The sequence below is a fragment of the Chamaea fasciata genome, unplaced genomic scaffold, assembly GCF_029207755.1.
Source record: "Chamaea fasciata isolate MVZ Bird 193981 ecotype frontalis unplaced genomic scaffold, bChaFas1.0.hap1 SCAF_7, whole genome shotgun sequence".
NCBI classification, from domain to species: domain Eukaryota; kingdom Metazoa; phylum Chordata; class Aves; order Passeriformes; family Sylviidae; genus Chamaea; species Chamaea fasciata.
In genome coordinates, this window is record NW_027094092.1 from 19,240,466 (window position 1) to 19,266,198 (window position 25,733).

The window sequence follows — 25,733 nt, forward strand, 5'->3', positions numbered from 1 at the left end:
GAGAAAAGTGGGGGAAGATTTATTGACTGAGTAAAATGCTGAAAGCGAGGCCTCAGCCAGCTGTGGCAGAGATAATTGTGGGGTGTTTTGTGAGCTTTACTTTGATAATCTTCCAAAGCAGGCAGTCTGGCTTGCAGGCAGTGACTGTGTCTTTGATTTTGGGACAAGCCGGAAGAAGCTGCTTGACAACCTATGCAAAATATTTAGCTGCAATGAACAAACAAGACTCTGGACAGGCAAATAAACAGTGGATTAATTTATGAGATTTTAATGATGGAAGAAAAGACCATTAAACTCAGGCATAAACAGCTCACATGGAAGCAGCTCAAGACCATGGAAACCAAGCAAGAAATATCTGTGTTAGGAAAGCACGCAAACATCAAGGGCATGTGCTTGGAGGGAAGACCTTGGCTCAGGAGCCTGGCACAGCCCAACACAGCACTTCACCTGATGCTTTGGGTCCAGCCTGAGCAGGATTGTGAGGTGAGAGATCAACATTTCAGGCTCAGATGGCAGCACATTCATGCTTGCTACCTACATCTGCAGCAAGATCTCCTAGTCCCTATAGCATGTCAGATCCTAGAGGCTGTCAGTGATGGATTTTGTGGGACACCAGTTGGAGGCAATGCTTCCAGACAATGTCCTCCTTGTTGGCAGTGTCAGTCCAACAACAATTCACTTCAGTGATGCTGCTGCCTCCACTCATCCCCAGGGCTGAGATCAGGCTTAAAGCTTTGGGGATTCAGGAACAGATTCAAAAGCACATTGTTGCCTCAGGGTTGGGTCAGGCCGCTCATCATGGTAAACTGTCAGCTTCAGCTGACTAATCCTTTGCCATTGTGAATTTGTATATCATAGATACCTCACTAGATGGAAAGGGATTTCTGCTCCGAAGATCTGAGAGCTGGGAAAACTGTGTGGCTAAGAACTAAGGTGAATTGAAGCAAGACCAATTATACCAATTATCTCTTGTGTCTTCCACTTCTTTGGAAGAATGAGGATTTTTTTAGAGTACTGGCACTTTAAGCTGATATAAGCCCGTGCTGCTGCTGAGATGGGACATTTTTCTCCCTCTCCTTGACTTCCCATTCCTGTCCCTGTATTTGTGCTGACAGTAGCTGCTATGTGGAGGGCTCAGACAACTGATTGAGCAAAAAACCAATTTGCCATATCTGTCCTTGGAGGGATCTTCCTATGCTACAAGTCCATTCTGTTATCCTGCAAAAGTTTTCCTTCCATGCCTCAATTTATCCATCAGTACGTTGATAAACACTACTTAAGCTCAAAGAAATATTACTTCAAATTGCTTTGAAAAGTGCCATTTGCAGTAACAGTGCAGTGTAAGACCAGATACAAACAGATACATACATCTCTAGAATTTGAGTCCATAGAGGATGACTTTTTCGAAGTGATTATTTAACCGGTTTGTGTTCCACAGATGAGAACATGCCCCTTTGTATTTGATTTCATCTTAATTTTTCAACATGCTGCTCAACAACAACTACTGTCTTCCACTGAAGAAACAAGCAGTTGAATTTGAAGGAGCAATTTCTTAAGGCTGTTAGTAGGGAATATTTGGCCATGTAATAATTCTGAAAGGATTCGCTAATCTGAAAGGATTCTTTAACTTCTCATTAAAGAAAAGCCAGCTTCAACAGAGATGAAACCTAGTTGCAGCTTACACTTTCTTTAGGTCTGTCTCATTTTTCTGCTCCTTTCTTACTTGGCTCTACTGCCATTGTACAGATATGCATGCTGAGCCTCATCCCACAGCAATCAGGTGTGTGGACATTGACAACAGGAAATGCTCTCAGTGCAACACTGGCTGAAAGTGTGTCTCCACTGTGATGAATAGGAAAATTGTCCTTTTGATTTCAGTGAGGCCAAGAGGAAGATGCCTTGGAAGGGAAGAGGGATGTTCCCTTTAAGAGACTTTTACTGGGGCTCTTGGAAAATTATGTACCCCAAACCCTTAATAATAAAGGGAACTGCAGGTCTTTATTGTTAACCTTTTTGTCTAAGATAAACTACTGTGCAAATTATGTCTATTTGTCTATTTGATGTGTTAAGAGGATGAAATGGATAGTGCTGTCTCTAGAACCACTTGCTTCTCTTTAGAAATTATGTACCTATTACTCTTTTCAGCAGCTGCGCTAATTAAAAGAGGAGCTAAAATACATCCCTATTTTAGTTTTACTCAGTGTGCTTACTTTGTGGTCACAGACCTTTTCTGAATAATTAGACTGCTGCATCTACAGAGTCAGTTAGCATCCTTTTCTGCCAGTAGTGTGTGCTTTCACGCAGTGGCAAGTGGGAAGAGGCAAAAGAAAGGATTTCTATTAAAAAAAAAAAAAATAAAGCCAGTGGGAGAACACAGGGGGAAATCTACAATACTCAGTGGAATCTGTCCACTTAATAAATGCACACTAATTTGACTGTCTTTTTAAAATACCCCTCTCCTTTAGTTTCTTCTCAGTATTTATGACCTGGCATTTGTGATCTTATTATTGGCACTGTGGCCTTGTGGCTTCATTTGAGAAAAGCTGTGGCAGGAAGAATAGCCAGGTTAAGGCTCTTCAGAGGTTGCCACATTACTCTTCAGGCTTTGATTCTTTCTGGGACAGAGGATCTTGCTCTGGGCAGAAGAATTATACTAGTATGATCAGGAAGAGAATTTGTTTTCTCTGTGCTGCAAGACAAGTAACAGGAACAGGTCATGAATGTAGAACTTTTGACTACGTGACAGCATTGATGATGTTAGACTTCTGCAATAGGGGGGAATGTTTGGAAATCTGCGGAGAAGAAGCAGCTGCAGTATTGAAATTCATGACCACATAACATGAGAATGTGCTCGTGTCCTAAACGTAGAGGAGTGGTGCTGGACCTGTCTTGAGGACTTGCCTCTCCTAATGGTGTGAGACCTGCAACACTCTGAAAACTTAACTTGCAGCTACTGTTACCTAGGTAGAAATAGTCCACACAGACAGCAGCAACCCTCCTCAAATTTTAGTCCTTACAGCTAAGCTCTACTGCTGTGTAGTCCAGCCCTATCCAAGGGCTGAAGATGCCCTCAGTCTGCCAGGCCTCTGTCCCTGATCATTGCTTGCCCTGTGACCTTCCTTGCAGTTTGCCCTTCACCATGTCCCTGTCCTTGCAGGAGGGAGAGGGGCATCCACATGGCCAAGGGAGGTCCTGCTGCTGACAACTGCATCGTCCTGTGGTGATCAGGGCTCCTTCAGGGCTGGTGGAGAGAAAAATCCTGGGCATTGGCAGGCTTGCAGGGACTCCTGGGAGCTACTTGAAGAGGCCTCAGGGTCAAAAGTGAGTGACCTCATGCTTTTTTTCCAAAATAAAAAGCAACTCTCTTTCCCTTTGTCCATGCTAGGAACCTAAACATGTGAACTGAAGTAACCCATTTGCTAAGATTGAATGCATCTGGATGTGTCTGAGTGCATCTGGCCTTCACTTCTCTAGACAGAGGCTGGAGGGGGAGGGGAGGAGAGGTTGGGAAGGGTTTAGATAGGCAGAAACACACAAAAACACACATATATTTTTAAGGAAACATGAGTCACTTGCAGTCCAAGTTTATTCCAAAAACTAAATTCCCAAACCACCCTGACTCCTGCCCCCAGCTCTCGAGGCAGGCCCTGTGCAACTGGGTGTGATAAATATGGATAAAAATTGGATACATCTGTGGGGAGGAGACAAAACGCTATTTTCCAACCTGCCCTGACATGTTAAGGCCACTGCACTTCTGAGTCGCTCCCCTGTCTCTGAGACCCTCCTGCTGTGGCTGGAGGGGAGCTCCTGGCCCCCTCATGCTGCCAGCTGTGTGCCAAGCAAGTGCCACCAGCTGCTCCACCACCAGGGCAGGGCAGGGCAGGGGAGGCATGGCAGGGAAGGGCAGGGGGCAAGGGGGACAGCTGACATCCGTGTGTCATGGCTCTCCTCACGCTGCTCCTGGTGTGTGAGGAGTGGGTGTTGGGGGAACCAGCACCCTCTCTCCAAAGCTCACAGCCCTGGTGTCCCACTGGCCATTGTTGTCCTTCCTCCTGCCTCCCGTTGTCACTGCTGCAGAGGGGACTCAGCACTAGATTACTCTGCGGATCAGATTCTTGCCGTGAGAGAGATGTGCTGCCCCTGCAGCAGGAGGGGTTTATGCCCACCCAGCTGCCTGACAGCCACAGCCTGTGCCCAAGGATACTCTGCCACTAGTTCTGTGTCACTCCAGCACACGGCACATGCCGTGGAGCCACCTTCCCTGGCCGGTGTGCAAGGTGGCACATGTCTGAGGGACAGGCCACTGCAGGGACAAGACAGTGCATGTGGCACAGAGGTGGGGAGAAACTCTCTGTGCCTGTGGCCCAGGGGAAGCTTTGGCAGGAGGCCAGCCTCCCAGGATGGCTGCGGGTGCTGGTGGCCAGCCTGGTGGGCAGATGACCCGGATCATCACCTGTGTGCTGAGGGGTCAGCACGGGAGGGCACTGCAGAGGCAGACCCTCCGCTGCAGCCCCTGCTGAGGGGCCCTCTGAAGCACCATCATCGACACCAATTCTTTACAGTCATTGAGATCTGAGTGCCTGCAGATCCGACAGCTCCCCTGGTAAGAGGAGTCAGCAGTGCCAAAATATGCAGCAGCTTCAAGGGTGGGTGACTTGAGGGCACCTCACCTCCCAGTCCTTAGGGCTGCAGCCCGTGATGCTGACAGCTGGCTGCTGCAAGCAGGTCTGGACACCTCCACGTGTAAACAGCCCAGCTTCCTGGCCATAACTACAGCAAATTTGCACTCGACAGTAAATGCTTTTTTTGCTCAACCTTATCAAGATGATGCATGCTGGTTCAGCAGAAACTGGGATGGGGCTTGAGTATAAAAAAGATTGTTCTGCTTTAACAAGGCTTCCCCTTCGAAAGAATAATATTGGCAGAACTAAATCCCAGATTGGAAACAATGTGTGGGTTTTGTTTTCTTTTTTTCCTTCACTTTTTTCTCCCTTGCCTTCATTCTTGGTGTTGGGGCTGGAGAGGAAAATCTCTGTCTTGCCAAACTAAACAAATTACGCTTTACAATTCAGAAACTTAAATGCCTCTTTTTATCATCATTTCCGTAGCACTGAGTGTTGAGAAAATAAAAGTAGTAATAAGCAAAGTGATTGCATACCTTTTTCTTAATGGCCATTGGCAAACAAATTCAGCCAGTTGTTTCTCTTTAAGGCTATTAAGTTTGCCTGAAATCATTCCTGGGTAAACCTACACACACACACACACACACACTCACTCCATGCTGACAACAAGAAAAGTACATAAAGCAGAGCCCCTTCTTTCTGTTATTGCTGTCCCTGCAGATCTCCCTGATTCCCATGACAGCACATGAGATCAAACCCCTTTGATCACACTGAAGGAAAGGGACTCTCATTCGACCATGCCGGGAACACACACGCTCTCTTACAGTACCTCTTGGCAAGCAGGAGATGAGCAGGAGCTGGAGAAGGGTGAGTCCTACAAGTGTCCAGGGTGCTCGCTCCATGCTGCCCAGGCCAGTGCAGCGGTGTGACTGCTCGGGAAGGGAAAGCAGGCAAACAGCTTTTACTGGGACCTCACCAGCTCCAGGCTGCGAGGGATCTCGGATTTCAGACCTCAGCACGCTCCCATCCTCACCAGAGGGGAACTACCTTCAAGAGACTTCTCAGGCGTCCAGAAGCACACGTCACCCCAAACCTCTCCAACTGCTGCCTTAACCCTTTCTGGACTCTGGCAACAGATCCCTTTTGTGATGGCTTTATTGGCTCAGCCCTCAGAACAGAGAGAGCAGCTTTCCTTATGTAAAGAAAGATGTTTTAAAGCGGGGAGAAGGAGGAATGCAGATATCTCTCTATATGAGCCATCCCGGTTGCTGCGGGTGAGCTGAAGTTACAGACATCTCCAGAAGGAGGCACTTTGTCCTTGCTCCCGTTGGGCTTGTTGGGGCTGGTGCATCCCGGGGGGGTGGCAAGGCTGGGTGTGGGGTGGGTGCAGAGAGGGATCCCTATCCCACACTCCCGCGATTGGGCAGCCTGGCCAAGTGACATGGTTCGCTTTACAACGTGCTTAAAATAGCTGTGCATTTTTATGGTGGGGCAGATGAATGAATGAGGCTCAGTAAAAGTTCACTCCACAGCGGATGAAAACCACAACACACAAAAGGAATCACTTGGCATACATGTACTTGTGCTAGTCAAAACCTTTTTACTGACCATTTCTGCCAGGAAATGCAATTTTGGCAAAATTAAAATGTTTTGTCGGAACATGCTGATATTGAGGAAGTGTTTAATCCAAACAAAGGAGACCATTTAGTTTGGATTTTATCTTTGTGTCATATTTTGTTTAGCCTTTTCTATTAGCACATGCTACCGACTTTTTTCTGGTCTCCAACCCATATTTCAGAGCAGCATACTTAATTTTCTCTAAAATTTTCTTGAACAATTTTTTAATACTTTCCAAAGGACATGTTTTTTACCTCTAAACCAGACTTTCTCAATTTGATTTCTATAGCAAGAATTCAAAATTTACATCTATTATGAAGGGGGAAAAATGAAAAATTGACATTTTCTTTGGAGTAGGAAATCAAGTAGCCCAAAAAGCTTTAACAAATACTTTCAACAGTTTGTAAAACTCAGGCATGTTGAGCAGCCTCAAAAATTTGAGAGCCATTGCCAATGGAAGCCTTGAGTAGTTCAGTGCAGTGCAAAATCCCCTACACCTTCAGGTGGTCTTTCATGGGGTGAATTCCTTTCACCAGACATCTCTCTAGTTTAGGCTTGTCTGTTGCCAACCTCTTGACTTTACACTGTGAACAGTCTTTTCAGGGTTTGTGCACCTTTCATATAAAACAGTACCAAAGTAGTTTTTTCCAAATGTTTTAACACTGATAGAACCCTACCATTGAGTATACCAATAGAAGAAGACCTGAGATGAGTGCCAAGATCTGAATCATTATGGCTCATAATCCTTGCTGAGCCAGCCTGGCTGCTGCCCTGGGTTCTTTGCAGCTCAGGAGGAGGTCACCAAAGCTCTCCAAGTCCCACTGGGCCTTATTATGGCTCAGTTACTACGTTCTCCTGGAGCACTTGATGGACATCTCTTGCCCCAGGGTCCTGAAACTCTGCCTTGGTGGTCCCTTACTCCTTTTCTGATTATTCATATACACGCTCTAAACTCCTTCCTAATTCCAGCTTTGGGTTCCTCTAACAAGCCATTGCTGGTCAGTGGCAGGAGGAAAAAAAATGAAGCCCCCAACAGTAAATGAAAACAGTGAAAATGGGAAGCTCTTACATCTTCACAAAGAGACACTAAGCTATTTTAAAGCCTGCAGAATCATGATTAGTTTATTTCCTAGCCATTCTTTCCATTAAGCAATTAAATTATTTAGGCTGGTAAGACCTTTTTGGACTGCAGGTTGACTTACAGATGTCTGAGGCTTAGATATCTCTGAGGGGGAGGCTCATGGGGGTGTCAGCCAAAATCTGGGTTTGGTGTGTAAAGTGAATGAATGGAAATCACAGAGCACTGCATGAGACTGGACACAGGGAAACAGAGTTTTAAGGCCAGACATAGAGAACTTAATACTTGGTTTCATAAAGGTCAGAACCACTGGAGAAAATATATCCACAAGGGCTACAACTATTCATTTGAGTCAATTCCTGTGACACATTCAACAGGTAGAAAAGGAGTAGATGAAGTTGTGTCTTTGCAGAAATCAGCTATACAGGGACACCTTCTGTTTTAGGGTGGAAAAGTGGCCCTTCTGTATTAAGGAGGTGTGAACTAAAGGGTTAACCGCTAGATCTATGACATTTTTTTTTTTTCTTTTTTTTGTCTCTGAGGGAATGTAATTATGCCACCAGAAGATATAACCACACTCAGCATTACTCTACAGTACTTAACTTAGCTTGGCGACTTGCAAAATCAATTTAGTTGGTGGATCCACTGTCTCCTTAGAGAATGGCTCAGCAGCCAAACAAGAGAATTCAGTCATAAGTCCCCAAGTTTGCATGTGGCCTATTTACACGGGTTGTCTGTTAGGTTGTAGCTTTAGTCCCAAGAATGACTCTGGGCAACTTACACAGTGCTCCTGAATGCACTTCTTGCATTCCTATTAAGAGGCAGGGACCAAACCAGGCACAGTGCACCAGCCAAATATTTCAGGTTGTATGTAATCCCCCATGAAAGAAAGCTAAAAGCTCTTAACCATGTGTCTGTGCTGCTGAGGAATCTCACTGTAGCACTTGGCTTCAATGTTTGAATCTGCCTTACTGTTGAATGTAAAGGTTTGGAAGGTACATTCCACTGAAACTGAATTGTAAAACAGAGTGCTGCAAAAACTGGTAGAGTTATTGAGTATAGATAATAACTTCCAAGCACCTAGCAATCCATTTCAATCTAGAGTAAAACAAGACCTTTAATAATTGACCACAGAGTGAATAATTAATGTGCAATTAATACCACTAGCTCATGCTTCTAATAATTTGCCATGAAATCTGAAAAACAGTCTGCGGTCCAACCTGAGAAAAACAGGAAGAATTATTTTATATTGGGGAAAAGTGACATGCAGGGATATGAGCTGAGGCACATATCCTGAAAAACAGTGGCAGGTCCAGAGTGGAACACAGAAACTTCATCCCATTTGGTACTTGTAGTTCTGGACTGTCCTGCTTGAGAGGACTCAGTAAAGAATCATTAAGGATGGATATATAGTTCTGAATAAATTCAGTTTGGTCTTGAAATAAAAATTATTGCTTTTCAGTCTCTAAAATTTTACTGAACTTTTTATTTGCCCCCAAACTATGGAAATCTCTTGTTTCTGATACTGGAACATTGCCAGAAAATTTTCTGCTTTTGTGACTTCTGCTCAGACGATTCTGTCCCTAATGTTCTTGATCATCATCCAAAGCTCCAGAGGTTCTGCTAGGAGGAAATCTGTGATTTTCTATGTTACTCACTTCTGCTACTACAGATTAGATGCCTTCACAGGACTTCCTTCTTACAAGAACATTTGGAGCCCATTTCTTTTTTATGGGCAATATTCCCACTTAACTAGAGGAGTCTTCTGCCAAAGAAAGAGTTTGAGTCATCTGGGCTCAAACATGCTCCCAAGAAGGTTGTTAGAATTAGATCCTGAACTTTACTGACTGCCCAATAATACCCATCCCACTCAAACAATATATGAAGAAACCACTGGAAAGACATCATAAAAGAAAATGGACCCATGGAGAGGGTGGAAAACATTTGTATCTCAGGAGGAAATGAAATTCAGATGAAACTCATATCTAGCATTTTAGGAGTAACAGCTAGAGAGGTTAATGAAAGATTAGCACTAAAATTTTGCTTCTTGCTTCGAAGCATTGTTGTCCAATAGGGAGGGTCCTTTTAGAGGAGAAATTAAAAAGTGTTTGCCTTTAAAATAAAGCTTTTAAACTAAATCCAAACTAACTGGAATATCTGAGGAACATTTTTTAAGTTCCTAGGATTATCAAGAGAATGCTTTGCCCTTTGGGCATCAAGTTCTGCTGAACATGTGCAATGCAAATATCCAGTATTCATGAATTACATTGGAATTGTGGCAGCCTTACCCACACAGGCACCTATAGATAAGGGCCCTTTGTTTGGATTTTTCTTGCCTGAGCTCTGCAAAATATTCCCATCTCTCTGTGGGGTGTTAATCCTGTGACTGAAGCATTACAGTCCAGGAGAGCTAACTGGGTGTGAATAAAAGTGGCCAAAAGAGGTAGGAACTGCAGTGCCAGCACACAATACAGCCCTTGACCTAATGGGACATGTAAAGACAATGATAATGCTTTGTTAGAAAGCATTTGTATTTGATAATGTATTTGTTAGAAAGATTTTGTCAGGAAAATAGAAACAGTTTAAAGTTTACAATTCCAAATATATTTTTGGACAGGTCAGCAGTAAAATATGGCCAGAAAAATATGACTGCTTAATGGCACCTACCAAGCAATATGCTTTTTTTCAGTCATTATTACATGCCTTTGTCTGGATGGTTTTTTCAGTGATCCTTCTGTGTTTCACTTTTGTATGCAGTCTGTGATAATCTTCACCATAGCAACGTGTAAGAAAAGAAAGAGGTGGAAGATTTGGCTTGAAATTAAAACCAGCCAATAGTCAATTCTATGTAACAATCAGTCAGACACTGATATTACTGTCTAAGGGGATAATAACAAAGGGCTGCAATTATTTATTTCCCTATGTGGAAATTAACAGCTTGTAGATTCTGTCATTCTTGTGATACACGTTTTTAATTTGAAGGTTAACAAATAAGGCTTTCTAGGTTAATTAATAAAACTTTTAGTCTGTATAGTGAATTCAAACTGACCACTGAAACATCAGAGACACAGAAGATTAGGAATGGTTTTGATTTTATTAAAGTTGTACTTATGTTTTATGGTCTTGGGTACATGTGAATCAGGATGGAGGCCAAAAAAAGAGTAAGGTTTTGGGACAGTAATCTAACCATGTTCCACCCAGAAGGCCAACTGCAGCATAAAGTCCAGTCAGATGAATGTATGCATGAAAGAAGGGTCAGAAAAATTTATTTAGGAAATAATTGGTGGAAGGTCAGCTTTTCAGAGGTACTCAATATCTGATTTTTCAAACTGTAAATGTCAAAGTACAGCAATTCTGGAAATAAAATTCACACAAGCTGTAACTGTATTGCAGCTAGGTAATGGAGATAATGGAGTGATGTAGCACGTGAGCAGTGCTGTCTAACAAATTAAGAGCTTAGTCTGAAGTACGGCTTTTTTGTCATCTCCTTCTTTCATTGATCCTCCTTTCATAAAAACTGAAATAAAGGCTCACTTTTTCTGTCCCTGTAGGTCAAATTTGCCAAAATATCCTTAGGAAGGTTCTGTGAAAACATCTATCTGGGAACAACAGTGAAATTCCAATAACAAGGAGTAACAAAACCATTCACCTTTTATGCAGCTGCTTCGCATGTCATACAAGTAAATATTCAGGAAATGTACAGTAACACACCATTTATTTTCCTGATGCAACTTTTGGGAGTTCTGCTGTTCATCATTTAACACCATCTTACACTAATCAGTTCTCAGGTTTTTTGTACTTCTCCCTTGGTTGATTTGACTGACCTTGACAAAAAGGGAGAGAGTGAAATAAGATGACAAAGATGATAAAAAGAAATATATATATAATGATTCAGAAAGAAAGAACAAGATTACTCCGACTAATAGATGAAGTGGCTGAGATCTTTCAGACCAGTGGTCTGTTCTGAGAACAGTTGGACAAGGTCACCAGGGGATTGCAAAATTTGATCTTGTGTTATAAAAATATATACTGTTCAAAATCCCAGACCTGTGTGCAGTCATGTCATCAATTTTTATTAATAAAAAGAGTCATCAGTATCTTCAGCTACTGCAAAACCAGGCACTGAGAAGCAGATTGCTGAAAAATATCATTTTATCCACCTTTTTTCCTTACCAATCACTGATGTGCCAAGTTGACAGTCCTGGTGGTCCTGCTCCCACATAGTTATTCTCCACGTCATCCTTGTCATCTTTGAACTCTGATGTGCCAGACCACAACTGCTGTTTCACTTAAACAAATTTTCGTAACAGTTTTTCCTTTATTATTTTTTAGGCAGTCATATTGGAATATGAATTGGATCATACATTGTTAAATGCTGTCCCTCAGTATAACCTGTGCATAATTCTGAAGCACAAATCCCACCCACTGCCCTTGCATAATTCTTAGGGGAAAATTTGATTTGCATCTGTGAAATCACCAACTGTGGCACTTTTCAGGAATGCATCCTCAGCAAGTATAGGATATGTTTGTTTCAGGAAATCCCCTTCTCTGTATTGAGTACCACTGAAAAATGCACCTTGCATAATTCTTAGGGGAAAATTTGATTTGCATCTGTGAAATCACCAACTGTGGCACTTTTCAGGAATGCATCCTCAGCAAGTATAGGATATGTTTGTTTCAGGAAATCCCCTTCTCTGTATTGAGTACCACTGAAAAATGCATCTTGACATAATTCTGCTACTTACATAGCTATATGAACTGGGAAGGTTTACAAGACTTACAAGATGTTACTCAAGTAAAAATACTCTGTATACAAAAAGTGTGAACTAAAACATTTATTTAAGTTAATAGAAGATCTTGTGTAGCTCATAAGATGTCTGTTTAAAATATCCATGAAAATACCACACAGTGCTGATCACAGTTTTTAAGCTCTAACCTAGTAAAGACTGAAGCATGTGCCTAACTTTGGTTGCATCAGTAGTCTCATTGAATTCAGTGGGCCTAAATGACTCTTTTAAGTTTTTGAAGCCTAAAATACCAGTGGATAGCCATAACTGAGACTGGGAGAAGTGAAAATGCCAAGGGTGACATGGAAAGTTTTCTGCCCAAGTCCTGGGATGTCTGGGTTTCCCTCACCTGCAGAGATGTGAAACATTGCTATCTGTAATGCAGTTGCTGCCCCCGACCCTCATTTTGCAGTGTGCTGCCTGCTTTGTACAAGAAATAAAAAAGAAATAGATTCAATCAGAGCTGATTTGTCTCTGGGATTACCAGCACACTAGCATCAGAACACTGCTTCAGAGACACTGGAAGAGTGACAGGAATTTCTAATTTCTAAATTCTTCAACATACATTGTTAATAAGCGTATCAGAGTTTTTAGCAAGTGTTTATGTAGAAGCCTCCAGGATTAGAAATCAACGCCGCTGCTTTGCTTTAAAGATTGCAAAAACACAGTTGAAACAGAAGTGAAAGATTTTTCCAAACTGTTTTTGCTCCTCTTGGCTTTTAGCATTCAGTGGCATGCAAGCTGATAGACAGGGTATTGATTTTTACTACTTTGAACATTTCTTCCTAGAAAAGGAGCAATAAAAAGGAGCAGAAAAGAAATAATAGCAATTCTTGTTTTCTCCAGCAGGGCTTTGATCTTACAAGTTTGAGCAGTAAAATAAAGGAATAGTCTATTCCATTGCACTTTGTCCTGCTTGAAAATCCACCTTTCTCCATCTTTGTTATTATTTCCCTGTCTTGAAGCCACAATGAGAGCACATGCTTCATGGCAGATTTAAACTTCCTGTATGACACCTTCACAGACTCCTATCGCACTATAACACAAAAAAAAAAAAAAAAAAACCAAAAAAAAAAAAAAAAAAAAAAAAAAACACCAAAAAAACCCAAAAAAACCACAAGAAAATAAAAAGTCCACTTTTTCTACAAAAAAATCTACACAGAAAAATCTGCTTCAAGTAGTTTAAACTGTTTCAAGAAGGACCTTAGAAGGGCCAGTCTTGGATCCAGTAGAGAAATTTTAGTTTGTGCTGCAAGATTATTAACTACTCTGGAGTAGCTGTTCCTATATATTTGGTTCTGTCCATAATACCATTGTTTATATTCAGTCACTGTTTTCTGTGTGAAGAATCTCTCAGCCATTGACATTTGGTTTAGATTTCTTTTCATGTATTTTTAATCAAAGGAAAACTTGATCCAAAGCCAGGCAGATCGTGCTGGTTTGGATTGCCATTCATCATGAAGCACAATATTGTCTGCTTCTGCAAAGTGCATGTGCCAGAAGGGTGGCCTTTGGTGCCAGCCCTTCTCTGCTGTTCTAGCAGAGTAAAACTCTGTTTTTTGTTCTATCATTTTATCAATGTGTTCTATCATTTTATCAAGCAAAATAAGCCATGTGGGCCTCGCTGTAAACAAATAAATGGAACAATAAGATGCATTTGAAAGAGATCTGCATATTCCCAGCTAACTGGAGTGTATTTGGTATTATCCTCTTCCTCCCTGTGATCATAACTAAGGTGGACCCACTGCTTTCTTTTGCAGCATTTCTCTTTGAAGTATGACCTATCAACTGCAAAAAGAAGAAAAAAACATACATCAAAATGTCTTAATAAACAGTACTCAAAAATAAGTTGGTGAGACTTTTTTTTCCCTGTTTGTAGGCACAGAGTGAAGATTTTAATCAGTTTAAGATTCCTTTATAAGGTCACAGTGCTCAGTGTGATTAACTAGATATGAAATTTGGCAGGCAATACATTCATAATATGATCTAATCACGTTTGGTAGTGCGGGGAGGGAAAGAAAGAAATTGGCTGAGAGAAGATTGCTTAAAAGTTGGCAACCTTGCAAATACTGTAACTTCTCTATGGAAATCTCATCAGAATGATGAGCCAGCCATCTTTTCCAAGCTTGTGCAGAAATTTTCCTTTCAAAATATTTGTGCCTAAGAGATAATGGATGACTTCTATTACTGGATGGCTCCTGCAGTGCACTTTCAGGTCTAACCTGAAGTATCCCCTGCTATTTCATTATTGGACCACAAACTGCTTTGCCAAAAAGCCTCACTCCTCAATCCTTCCCTTTTTTTTCAGGCCTAGGGCTCATAGATCTGCTGGAATATTGTCACATAAATGCAGCCAGGCCAGACAAGATTAAGTATCCTCTTTGTATAGCATTCTGCCTCCAGAAATTACCACATAATTCCTTATTACTTCAACAGATAAAACCAGTAAACTCATTGGGATAACCTTTCTAGCTCACAGTTCTATCTTGTTCTCTACTAATAAAGGCCAACTCAGCTCCTGAAGGGTTTTTGTTTTAGTAATGTTTTAGTTTTGTTTTATGCTTCTTACCTCTTGCTCTCTCTATATATATGTTTAATTCCTCTTTTAAATGTATTAAGGTTTTGCTCCCAGAAATGTGTGGTGGAATTGATCGATTATCTAACTTACTTTGCACCAAGAAAAGCTTATCTAGTCAGGTCTGAACTTCCCACACTGTCTTTCATTAAATTACCCTTTGGCTCCCAAAAACCCAGACAGTTAAACCAAACCTCTCTAACATTTTCTTGACTCACCAGGTTGCTATTTTTTTTTGTTAAGACAATGCTCACCAGCTTTTTAATTGCCACCAATAGACAAGTTTAGTATTCTTTACCCTACTTCTCCCCTTTTCCTCTCCATCCTTTAGTTCCACAATATCCATTTGAAATGCAGTGATTGGGATGAGGTGAGTATCCCACAGGGCTCATTTCACTGATTAGATAAAAGCATTGCATCACTCTCTTGATCATGCTCTCCTCTGTCGGTGCTTGCTGGTGTGCTGGAATGCAGCTGCCACTGTAGCCACCACCTCTTTGGCCTGCCCAGAGCAGGATCCAGCTCATTTTCTTGTTCTTTCTTCCTATCTCTCAGACAGTTCTGACCCATAAACTTTGTTTCTGAGCTGTGTTTGTTTAAATTTCATTCTGCCCTTCTATAAAGCACCTCAGAAGATGCTGTGGGGAGGTCTGAGCAATGACAACCACCCATCCTCTACCCACTGCTTTACTCTCCTGCAAATTCACTGGGTTTTTTCTTGCAATGCTCCTTACTATTCTGACCCCAGAGATCCTCCCAGGACCAGCACAGCTGCCACTGTCCTCATCTGCTGCAGCCTCAGATGGCTCCTGCTCAAGTTCTCTTTTCACCTTTGCAGTTCCATTATTTATGATGTAGATCTCCCTTACAGCCCTATTGGTATGAGCAATCATTGGGAACATCACCTACTTTTACCACAGAAATCTTTTTTTTTTTTTTTTTTTCAAATATGCCTTTGTGCCCTTCTTCCTTACAGGCTCAAATATGCAGGCACTAGGTCCCATTGCAACATCAGTATCAAGTGTCTGAAATCCTTGCACCAAAAATATTGCTTACGTTAAATTAGAAATAATAGCACTACTGTCAGTAAAAAAAAAGATTCATCATTCTGTAAGGCTTTGGCAATGTGACAAAGGGAAAATATTCAGGAAAAGAGAGTATTTTCCCAGTGTTGGTAAAATGTTCAATAAAATAAATATGATCTCCCTTGAGATCATGGGCAATGAACATCTAATTTCAGCCTTTACAGGAAAGTGTCACTGTTTCTTTTATTCTTTGTAACTCCAGAGAATAAGGGATGTACTTATAGAAGATTAATATCTAGATAGTGGGTTTCCCAGGAAAGATATTTACCATTGCTACATTTTCTTTTGACTCTTCATGAATTTATGCACGGGTGTTCCCAGTATTAATTGCCAGACAGTTATTTGATGCAGCCTTGGGCACACACTATTCATGGAATCATGGAATCATAGGATCATAGAATCATAGTATATCCTGAGTTGGAAGGGATCTACAAAGATCAAAATTGGACCAAAATCCAGCTCCTGGCCCTAGACCAGAAAAACACATTATATGACCAAGAGTGTTGTCCCAAAGCTTCTTGGACTCTGCCAGGCTTGATGCTGTGACCACTTCCCGTGGGAACCTCTCCTAGTGCCCAACCACCTTCTGGGTGAAAAACCTTTCCCTAATACTTTAATATTAATTACTTAAACTTCTCATGATATAGCTTTATGTCATTCCCTCGAGTTCTGTCACTGGTCACCCAAAAGGAGATTCTCACTATCGGAGATATTCTTTAGCATTGCAAATTGCCTTTAATTTACCCATTTATCTGTTGTGTAAAATAACTTTTAATTTCCGAAGCACAGAACTAAATTGGTGATGAGCCAGGGTGACAGTGAATGCCATACCACACTCTAAGAGTACTTTTACTGGAAGCAGAAACCCTTCTTTGGAGCAAGTGCTTCAGTCCCAAGCATGAACCCTGGTGTCCAGAGCTGCTCTGCCATGGAAAGTGGGACTTTTCAACAAGTGCCTGCCAGAAAAAAAAGAGGTGCCACTCATTCAGACTTACTGACAGCCTGCCTAAGGGAAACACTTTGGGAGGAAGGGCTGGCTAACAAGTGTACATGAGCTTCTCCAACTTCTCTGCAAGAGAGAAGTGAAACATGCTTAACATCAAAACAAAAGGACCAGATGTTGGTAGTGGGCTGTATAAAACTGAGGAATTCACAAAGGACAGGAAATTTTAGCAGGTGAGAGGATCAAAGAAATGTTTTGACAGCAGAAGGTCTTCTCCTAATGTGTGGGAATAGGAAGTCAAAGCAAGCTGTTCTTCAACAAGGAAGAAAAGAGAGAGAGAGAAAAACACCATGACTGAAGAACAAAGTAAATTTTATTTACTGCTCAATTCAAATATCTGTCAAAGAAAATGAAGATACATTTTTTCTACTTTGTTCACTACTTTTTCTTATGTTTGCTTTTATTTAAGTAAATCATTGTATTTTGCAAGGTTTTACATCCAAAGGGTTTACTTTCTCTGTCATGGGAGTTACATTATCTCAAATACCCTCCAGGCAGAAATGGTGGAAAGCGAGGCTCCTACCCCTGTATCCCACAGGATGGCAGCAGCCAAGATGCCAGAGCAACACTTCCATAGGGGCACTTTGGGCACAGCAGTGCTCTGAAAAGGTAACTTAGCACCTCTACAAACAGTGCCATATAGCCAGGAAGGGAGGGCACCTTACAGGGAGATCTAGTCATGACTTGGGGGCTGGATGGTTTGAGCAGCTGCACCAAAAACAGGCAAATCTATTCTGTGGTGGAGTATACACAGTCAAAAAACCTCTCAGAGAGATGGTTATCTTCATACGGATAATGTTTACCATTGAATGGGTCCTGAAATGCTTTCTTGAATGGAGATGGACTGGAATATCATATCAAGATCATAATCTGGTTTAAATTGGCCTATCAAATATGAGGTTTAAAAAGTTGTCAGATGTCTCCAGAAGTGTGGTTATTTCTGACATAAGGGATTAGCTGTTGGTTTTTTCCTTATCCTTTGCTTTTTCTTTCCTAACTCAGCCTCTTATCTCTGTGTAATAGAAGGAAAAGACATGATCAAAATTTCACGGCTAATGATATGGCACACTTCACAGGTGGAGGAAAATTATTGATCAGGCCAAGTGATATAGCTGGAAAAAACAGACAAGCTTTCAAGCACAAGCATAAATGAGCCCAGAAGCTTGTCAGTTTTTCCCAGCTGTGGAACCTGATATTACAAGAGCTATTTATTCTCTCTATGACCTGGTTTATATGGATCCTCTGGGGGCACAGTATGGAGAATGTGCTGGGAGCAAGGGAGCCCAGTGAAGTGTCCTAGCATCCCACTTCATAAACTGGCACAGCCTTGTGTGAAAAGTGCTTTGTTGCCCTGAAATCGCTCTTAATTCAATCCACAATAAAATCACTTACAAATAAAAGCATTTTTTCATGAGATCCACAATAACATTGTCTCAAAATTTATGAAAGGCAAAGCTGAAGCTATGGAAGGAGAACTGATTTGAGATTCATTAGGGAGGGACTCCCTCCTACAGATCTTTCTCTCTGCCTTTCCCCCAGCAGTTCATTTCAGCCTTTCCCCATGCCCACCTGGCAGGGGTAGTCCTGTCCATTTGCCTTTCCCCTCAGATTTAACCCACAGGAGGGTTCAGCTAGGCAGATTACCACAGGCCTCAAACAGGCAGGTCTGATCCTTCTCCCTGAAATCCATTTATTTCTTTTCTATCCAGACAAAATCCTGATTTTTCTTCTTTAAAATATGGGCTGTTCGACTTTCCCTGAATTGTTACCAGGTGTTATTTCCCATTCTTCTCTGACCACTTGCCCATTCACTGTGCTTCCTTCCACATTCTCTCACAGTCATAAATGTGTATAACTTTGCATTTGTGACCTTACACTGAACCCCACACATCACAGTAATCTGTACCTTAACAAGTGTGCTTGATATTAGCATCTCTGTGAGATAACCCCATACGTCTCCTGACTGGATTTTGACTGAAAGAAGAGACAAAAGGAATGAAACACTTTATGGCAATTAAAGATTTAGCATTGTTGACTGTGAATATCTTTCTTCTTAACACACTCAAGTAAGTATCTTACTCTCATGCCTCATAGCAATAATGAATGCTTTCTCACAGCCCTGAGCAAGGAGATGATGACTATATCTCATTTTTTACTTGAGGAGCTGAGACAGATGGGCTGACAGATTAAGTTCACAAGTGTATTTGTCAACATGGTCCAAAATTAGATGCTTAGACAAATTTTTTTTTTTGCTTCTTCTTTTGTTTGCTTTTAAATTCTGTTGTTTCTTCTAAGAGCACCAGAGTAGACTCCATTGGCTTCCATTACTTCTGTCAGTGACCATTGTTCTGGTGGTCAAATCTTTGGATGCCAAGTAAGGAATCTGGAAAAAAGCAAATTCAAACAGGTGAAAAGCTTGGCTTAAGAAACCCAGATGAAGTGTTTGGGTTTTCTGTTCCACTCTTTAACAGAACTGTGGATAAAATCTGATGGATTCTGCCTGTTAGACCAGAAGGCATCCTCTCTTTCTTTTATTCCGTGATTTAATTGTCCACAATACTGCCAATTTCTGCAGGCTGTAAGGCAGATGTCTGACCACTTCCTATCCTTGGTTAAACACCATAAGGCAACATCTTACAAAGCTCTCTCCCTTTGTGTCATTTTGTGCAAGATAAGCAAAGCAATTGGTAGAAATGCTTGTTTGGATGATGCGCCTTTGTTCAGGACTTTCAGTGCTTCCAGGAAACCCTGCTGTCTGCACAATTGCTGTTTTGTTTTTATTCCATTATTTTAAACATTCTGAGACATTTCAAGCCCAGAATGAGCTGCAAGGTCGGCTTCTCACAGCTGAGGGTGAGACGCGCTGCTGGGCTGCCTGTGACTTGGTGACTCTCCAGCCAGAAACTTCTGCCTTGACTTGAGCCTCCTTTCTGACATTTGCTGAGATAGAAGAAGAAGCAGAAAGGAGAAATGGCAAAAGTGCAGGGTGAGTCTGTGCTGTCCTTGTTCCTTTCAGAAACAAATAAGAAAAGACTTGAAAAGTGGGACATTTTCTCCCTCCTGAAAAACCTCCTTTCTCTTCTTGTTCTTAACCTTTAAAGCATCAGAAGGTCAAGACTTATTAGAACTGCTTTTCCTTGTGGAAATGCAAGGATATCTGTGTTACTGGCTGTGTAGAGCAGACTGAGATGAGTCTTTAGCAAACTGATTTTTTTTTTCCTCCAGCTGTCTATAGCAGTGTTGCATTAAACGTGTACTCACAAAAGCCAGAATTTTAAACAGTAAAGATATAATTTACTTTTTCTCTAAGTTATTTGTGCCATACCTTTACCATAGATATCATAATCCTAATAGGTAGTAAGCTGTCCAGATGGTTTATCAGGAAAAAGAGTAGAGACAAAATCTGAATTTTTCATGTGCAAGGTGTCTGCTGAAAAGATCTCTGAGAATATCTGTAAAATGCAAACACTTTCAGGCATTCTTTATAGATAAAAGAATGCAAAGCAAAGACATGGACTTATGTGTTCCTCTCTTGGTATCATCTCCAAAAGCTGAGAAAAGCTGTGGTTAAGTTCACCATGGTGGTATTTAAAAGGTGGGTAGACAAGGTGCCTTAGGGACATGGCTTAGTGGTGGAGTTGTCACTGGTAGGTTTATGTTGGACTCAATTTTTACAACCCAAATAATCCTATAATTCTAAGAGTTTTCTGATTTCTCCTACTCTGGGTCTGTAGGCTGCTTTCAATATGCTAGAGGCACACAGCTGATGTGGTGAAAACCAAAAGCCTTTCAACCTTCAACAGATGTTCATCTGAACAATAATACCTCTGATCCCACTGTTATTTCAAAAATCTTGGGTTTTACCTCCATGCAAAACATACCAGGGCTGCCTCAGGAAACGGTGCCACAGGGATCCCCAGTGCTCCCCGAGCAGCACTGAACCAGAGTTTATCACAGATGGAAGCTGGTCATGTGTGTACAAAATAGGCAGCGGGTTAGGGTGAAAACACTGCACTGTGTTGTCCTCTGTAACACTAGAGTCCTGGTCCTGAACAAAGCTGTGTGAAATGTGCTCAGCTGAAACACAACAGTGCACAGAATGAGTGTTACACACTTGAGAAGTTTGGTCAAAAAGGATCCCTTTGTCTGGAAGGTACCTGGCCCCAGTTCTGAGGAAATTTGAATGTAATAATGAAAAACATAAACTGCTGGGTTTTTTTTTCCTTTTTTTACTTGGAAATTTCTGAAGCTGAGGGAACAGAAATCCACTGAGACAGAAGCCAAAGAAAAAGGTTGCCATTATTCTCATTGACTCTTTTACCCCCTCCTCATGATGCCTTGCCAGGACACACATTGAAAAGTTTACTGGGTCCTTGAATGAAGGAACACAAGTCTCTTTCTTTCTGTACAACGAAAGCAGGTATATTTCAGTGTGACACCAGGGAGAGATACTCAGCAATGATGTCTTTTGTACAAATGAGAGGCTTTATTCAAGAGGAAGATAGCTTTGATGCTGATAAAACTAATAATTTGTAACTTTAATATGATTTTTTTTCTCCAAAAGACCTCACAAAGGAGGGCATTCTTATCCTATCATGGCAAGAGGGAACTTTTACAACAAGTAATGAAGGAATTAGTCTAAGATCAAGCGGTAGATCATGGGAGAGAAACAAGCACTGTTCTGTTCCTGTCACACATGTTTAGCCTGCCCTGGGAAACATGCTGAAGGTAAGAGTTGTTTCCTCAGTCTGATCTTCTGAGGGAGGAATTAGCAGTCACGAAATTTCATCTTCTCCCTCCACTGCTGCTACTACTGTTCAATCCCTCTTGCCAGCCTGGCACGTTTTCTCCAAACCCTGAGCAGCCTGGACACAGAAACAGCATCACTGAAGAGGACAGGCTTGCTGTGACTGTCACTGCTTTGCTGCAGTGCAGTCAGTGCTCTGAGCAGTGAGCTGCACAAACCTCTTGTACACGCACGCAGGCACAGTTCACATCACACACACTGCGGCTCACAGCAGCTTGGCTGTGTGGGAGTAGCCTGTCCTGTCCTCAGAGCAGCAGATGTCCAGGCCATATGTCTCCTCCTTAAGAATCTTCACAGCCTGGGACCGTCTTACAGCAAGGGCCTTGTGGTAAGGGGAAGGGCAGTGGGGAAATGCAGTATCACCTTACAGGAGGAGAAAATTCCAGTCTGGGAAAGAGATGCTCAGGGCAGCTGAATAAGAAACAGATATGTAGTCACTTGCCTGAGATTCTGGTGTTATTGCCATTAAATGCTGAGAAGCAGTCTTGTGATGTCATTTTTTTAAAATTAAAAAACAGTTAAACCTGATCCATTTTTATGAGGAAATACGTCTTTTTCACAAAGATGACTTCCACCTTACTGTACATACATCATTAGGAGACAGCAGCTACAGGAGCCTGGAAATCCAGGTGCTGAGCTTTGCCATGCAATGTGTGCAAGGGGAGAGCCTGGCAATACTTTGCACAAGTTCACCCAGTGATTATTCACCAGATGAAGCCTCATTATGGCAGATGCAGTGCATGCACAGGGAGAGAATCCTTACCCAGATGCGTTATGGTCTCTCTATCATAGACACTTCAGAGCTTGAAGGCATAATGAAAGGGGATGTCTTGTCAAGGATCTCAAGGGAGTTTTGTGGCAGAAGTGCAAACACAATAAATTCAAATCTGCTGAGCTAAAGCCTCTGTCCCGACTTCAAAAGCCCCTGCCTTTCACAGAGCAATTTTAGACTACTTTTTTCTTGTCTCTCTTCTCCAGATGTTTACTGGAAACTACTGTGGCATGGTGGTAGAGATTCAGATCCACAAAGGAAATAAAAGAAACAAGAGAAACCTCCTTTGGGCTACTCTGGATAGAACTCAGGAGGTTTATGTATGGAAAATAACTGTTTGCCAGGGATTTAGGGGTTGAAGGGAGACCTGTGAAGTGTCGTCACTAGGGCCAGAATAAACTGGAACAAACCCCAGAACATCCTGAAAAGATACATCATTTTCAACAGAGTTGTCAATTAGCACAGGGCAAGTCAGATGTCACTGGAGAAAAATCTCTGCTCTTCAGGGAAGGGAGGAATCTCTTCATGACTCAAGAGCAGATGGTTTGGCAGCAGCAGCAGCACAGCCAACTTCTATCACTGGATTAACGAATTACAGAGATATGCTCCCTCCTTTGTATTTACAGCACATGACTGGAAAGAGGGCTCAGGAAAAAAGGAAAATGTGAGAAGAACTCACATGTAATGTCAGCTGAGTGGCCAGAAGGGATTCTCATGAAAGCCAGCACCCTGCAGCCGGATGCTGCCTGTCTCCCTCTAGCAGATATACCCTTCTGTTGGGCATAGGATCCTACCTTCTCACTGGAGATAAAACACAGCATTATAAAATGCTGATATTTCTCTCTCTCTCTAATTCTCAGTGCTTAAAGTAATGCTGACCCTGTGTCTTTAAGCCCCGTTTGTTGCTTCTCTTGTTGCCATGGCATTTAGTGTTTCCATGTTTGAGATTTCCTTTTTTTTTCCCTTCCAGACATTACCCCATCAGCACAATTCCAGACCTGGGATTCCAGCCACTTTTGGCTAAAGGGAAACTCATTTTTGTTGCTATAAAAATACCAAGCCATGTAAATGCCTGTGGCTCAGATTTAGGTCCTGTGTCTAGGAATAGCAGCACAGCTGAGGGTGAATAAGAGAAATGAGGAAGAAGCAAACGGATCTTTGTGCATCTCGTCTCATTTCTCTAGGTCTACCTGTCCTATCAAAGACAGGGAGAGGAAGAGACCTTTGCCATCCTCTGGAACAGCAGCAATCCTTGTGCTTTTGTCGGGGTGATTTTGGGGGTGGGAGATGCTTGCCTCAGGTCTGAGCCTCTGATCGTCTATCTGGAAAACAGAAGTAGTGAATGGATATTTAATTGTCTTAGTAAAGTGTCTGCTGGTACATGGATGGAAGATCTGAGCTAAGCACAAAGTACCAGTAATATTAAGTTATTTCTCACAGCATTATTAGCATTGCTTTCTGCAAAACATTGCTGTTGACTCACCCTGGCACTCAACTTATTTAGGCTGTACAATGTGTCAATCTGTTACAGTGCACTACAGAGTGAAAGAATAAGATAAAGTACTCTGGGGAATATAGCATTGAGTTTTAACTAGCTCTAAGTAACTACTACTGCTAGTTATTAACATTATACATTTCACTAAATTGCATTAAAATAAGAAAACATTCCTAAGTAGCTTAATTAGCTACTGTATTATGTAATATTGTAATATATCAGAAGCAGAAGTACATGCTAGCCAAGTATTGAGAAATTACATTAAAAATGCAGATAATTTTAGAAATGGGGAAAATTAAACTAAATTAGAAGCAATTTTTTTGCAAACAGAACATTTTATACAGTGCTTTTTTAGTTTTAACACTTTTTTCATTCAAATTCTATTCTTGACCCTCATGAATTTCAAGAAGAAAATCTAAGATCAGTCCTGGGACTTTTCATGAGATTAAAATAAGAAGTGTGGTGCCAAATGCAAACAATTTTCCTGGTTTCTACTCACTTGTGGGGTTTTGTGGTTTTAGATGAATATTTCCTGAATACTCATGGGTTATGTTGCTCAAGGAAAACCCCTGAGAAAAAGGAATTTCAATAATGAGCTTGTTGGCCATGCTATGGTGATTTACTTTTATTACCACTTCTTGAAGCAGTATCTTTTTGTCTTTTTCCTTCCTTTTTTTTTAGCTTCGCACATGAGGAATGTTTCTGGCAAAGGGGGAAATAGTAAAATCCTCAGGGTGAAAGTTTCTCATTTGGACTGTCTTGAGAGTCCAAAAGAAAAGAGGGCTAACAATAGAAGCAAGGCTGAGAAGTTGAGTAAGTCATGGTTAGGGAAGCAAAAAATGTTGATCAGCTGTGGGAATCCCCAAGCCTCACTACCAGAGCACTGTGCAACAATGCAGGAACTTGTTGGAGCAGCAGTGAAGAGCCACTACTCTAAAAAAGAACAGGCAAATGTTCTGGCTTCCCTGTGGAGACTCTTCATAGAGGCTGATAAGTCTGGCACAGCACAAAGCAGGTCTGCAGCAGAGCAGGAATTGTAGGTTCATTTGTTAGGCAGCCCAGACAAATGAGTGGTGGACAATACCTGACCTTTACAAAGCGTCTCTAGCTGGGATTTCTGTTATCTGAACATTTCCCATCACTGTGTCTCTCTAGCTCTGCTAGGATCCACAGTGAAGCCTATTAAGCTACCAACCAGAAGCACTAGTGACTGGTAAGGACTGACAGGTAAGGTGATCTGGATCTTCTCCTTTTCCAGGTTCCCTGGCTATTAGAAAAGGTGCACATTTCTGGGCAAGTCAAATTAGAGCCTGCAGTAAAAACCAAGGTGGATGTAAAAACATTTGCAAAATCAAGATGTACATTCAAGCAATATCGTCTGATGCTGCACAGCAGGACTGCAATTGTGAAAATCAAACCATGGTTTGAGAGGAGGAAAGCTCAAGCCACATCTAAAATCCTAATGAGGATTTGAAAAGATCCTAAAGAGGATCCTAAATAAAGATCCATACAGGCAGATTCTCACAAAGATTAGAGATGTACAACCACATACGGAAACTGCACACTGGAAATCCTCAGCTCAAGCTTTTTATTAGCACAGGGCTGCTGGCTTACCCCTGGTAGGGGCAGGGGGCAGCTGTGGATTCATCTTCTCTTCCCTGAGCTTCCTTCTGTACATGACAGGCTAAAAATGATTTTTTTGTTCCTACCTCCTTTCCAGCCAGCCTAATTGCCCAGCTAATTGCCCCCTCACCAGCCAAGTTAATACATAAGCTAAATTCAATGTTTGAATTTCCAACCAACAGAAATATTTTGGAAATTTAATAGCACAACTGTTCTACTAAGGCTGCCTGAAGGGAACTCATACCAACTTTTCTGGAGCAAAGACTGAT

At 41.7% G+C, this 25,733-nt stretch overlaps 1 protein-coding gene across 3 annotated transcripts in view; it reads right to left on the reverse strand.

Annotated features, from left to right (window-relative positions):
* PAMR1 (peptidase domain containing associated with muscle regeneration 1) overlaps nt 1–5,597 on the reverse strand; it is a 56,766-nt gene extending 51,169 nt beyond the window's left edge. For all 3 annotated transcript variants that reach the window (XM_066187850.1, XM_066187849.1, XM_066187852.1), the window contains exon 1: nt 5,452–5,597. In XM_066187850.1, the coding sequence (XP_066043947.1) occupies nt 5,452–5,524 (73 nt within the window). In that variant the 5' untranslated portion in view covers nt 5,525–5,597. The remainder of the gene's footprint in view (nt 1–5,451) is intronic.
* Between the last annotated feature and the right edge of the window lie 20,136 nt (nt 5,598–25,733).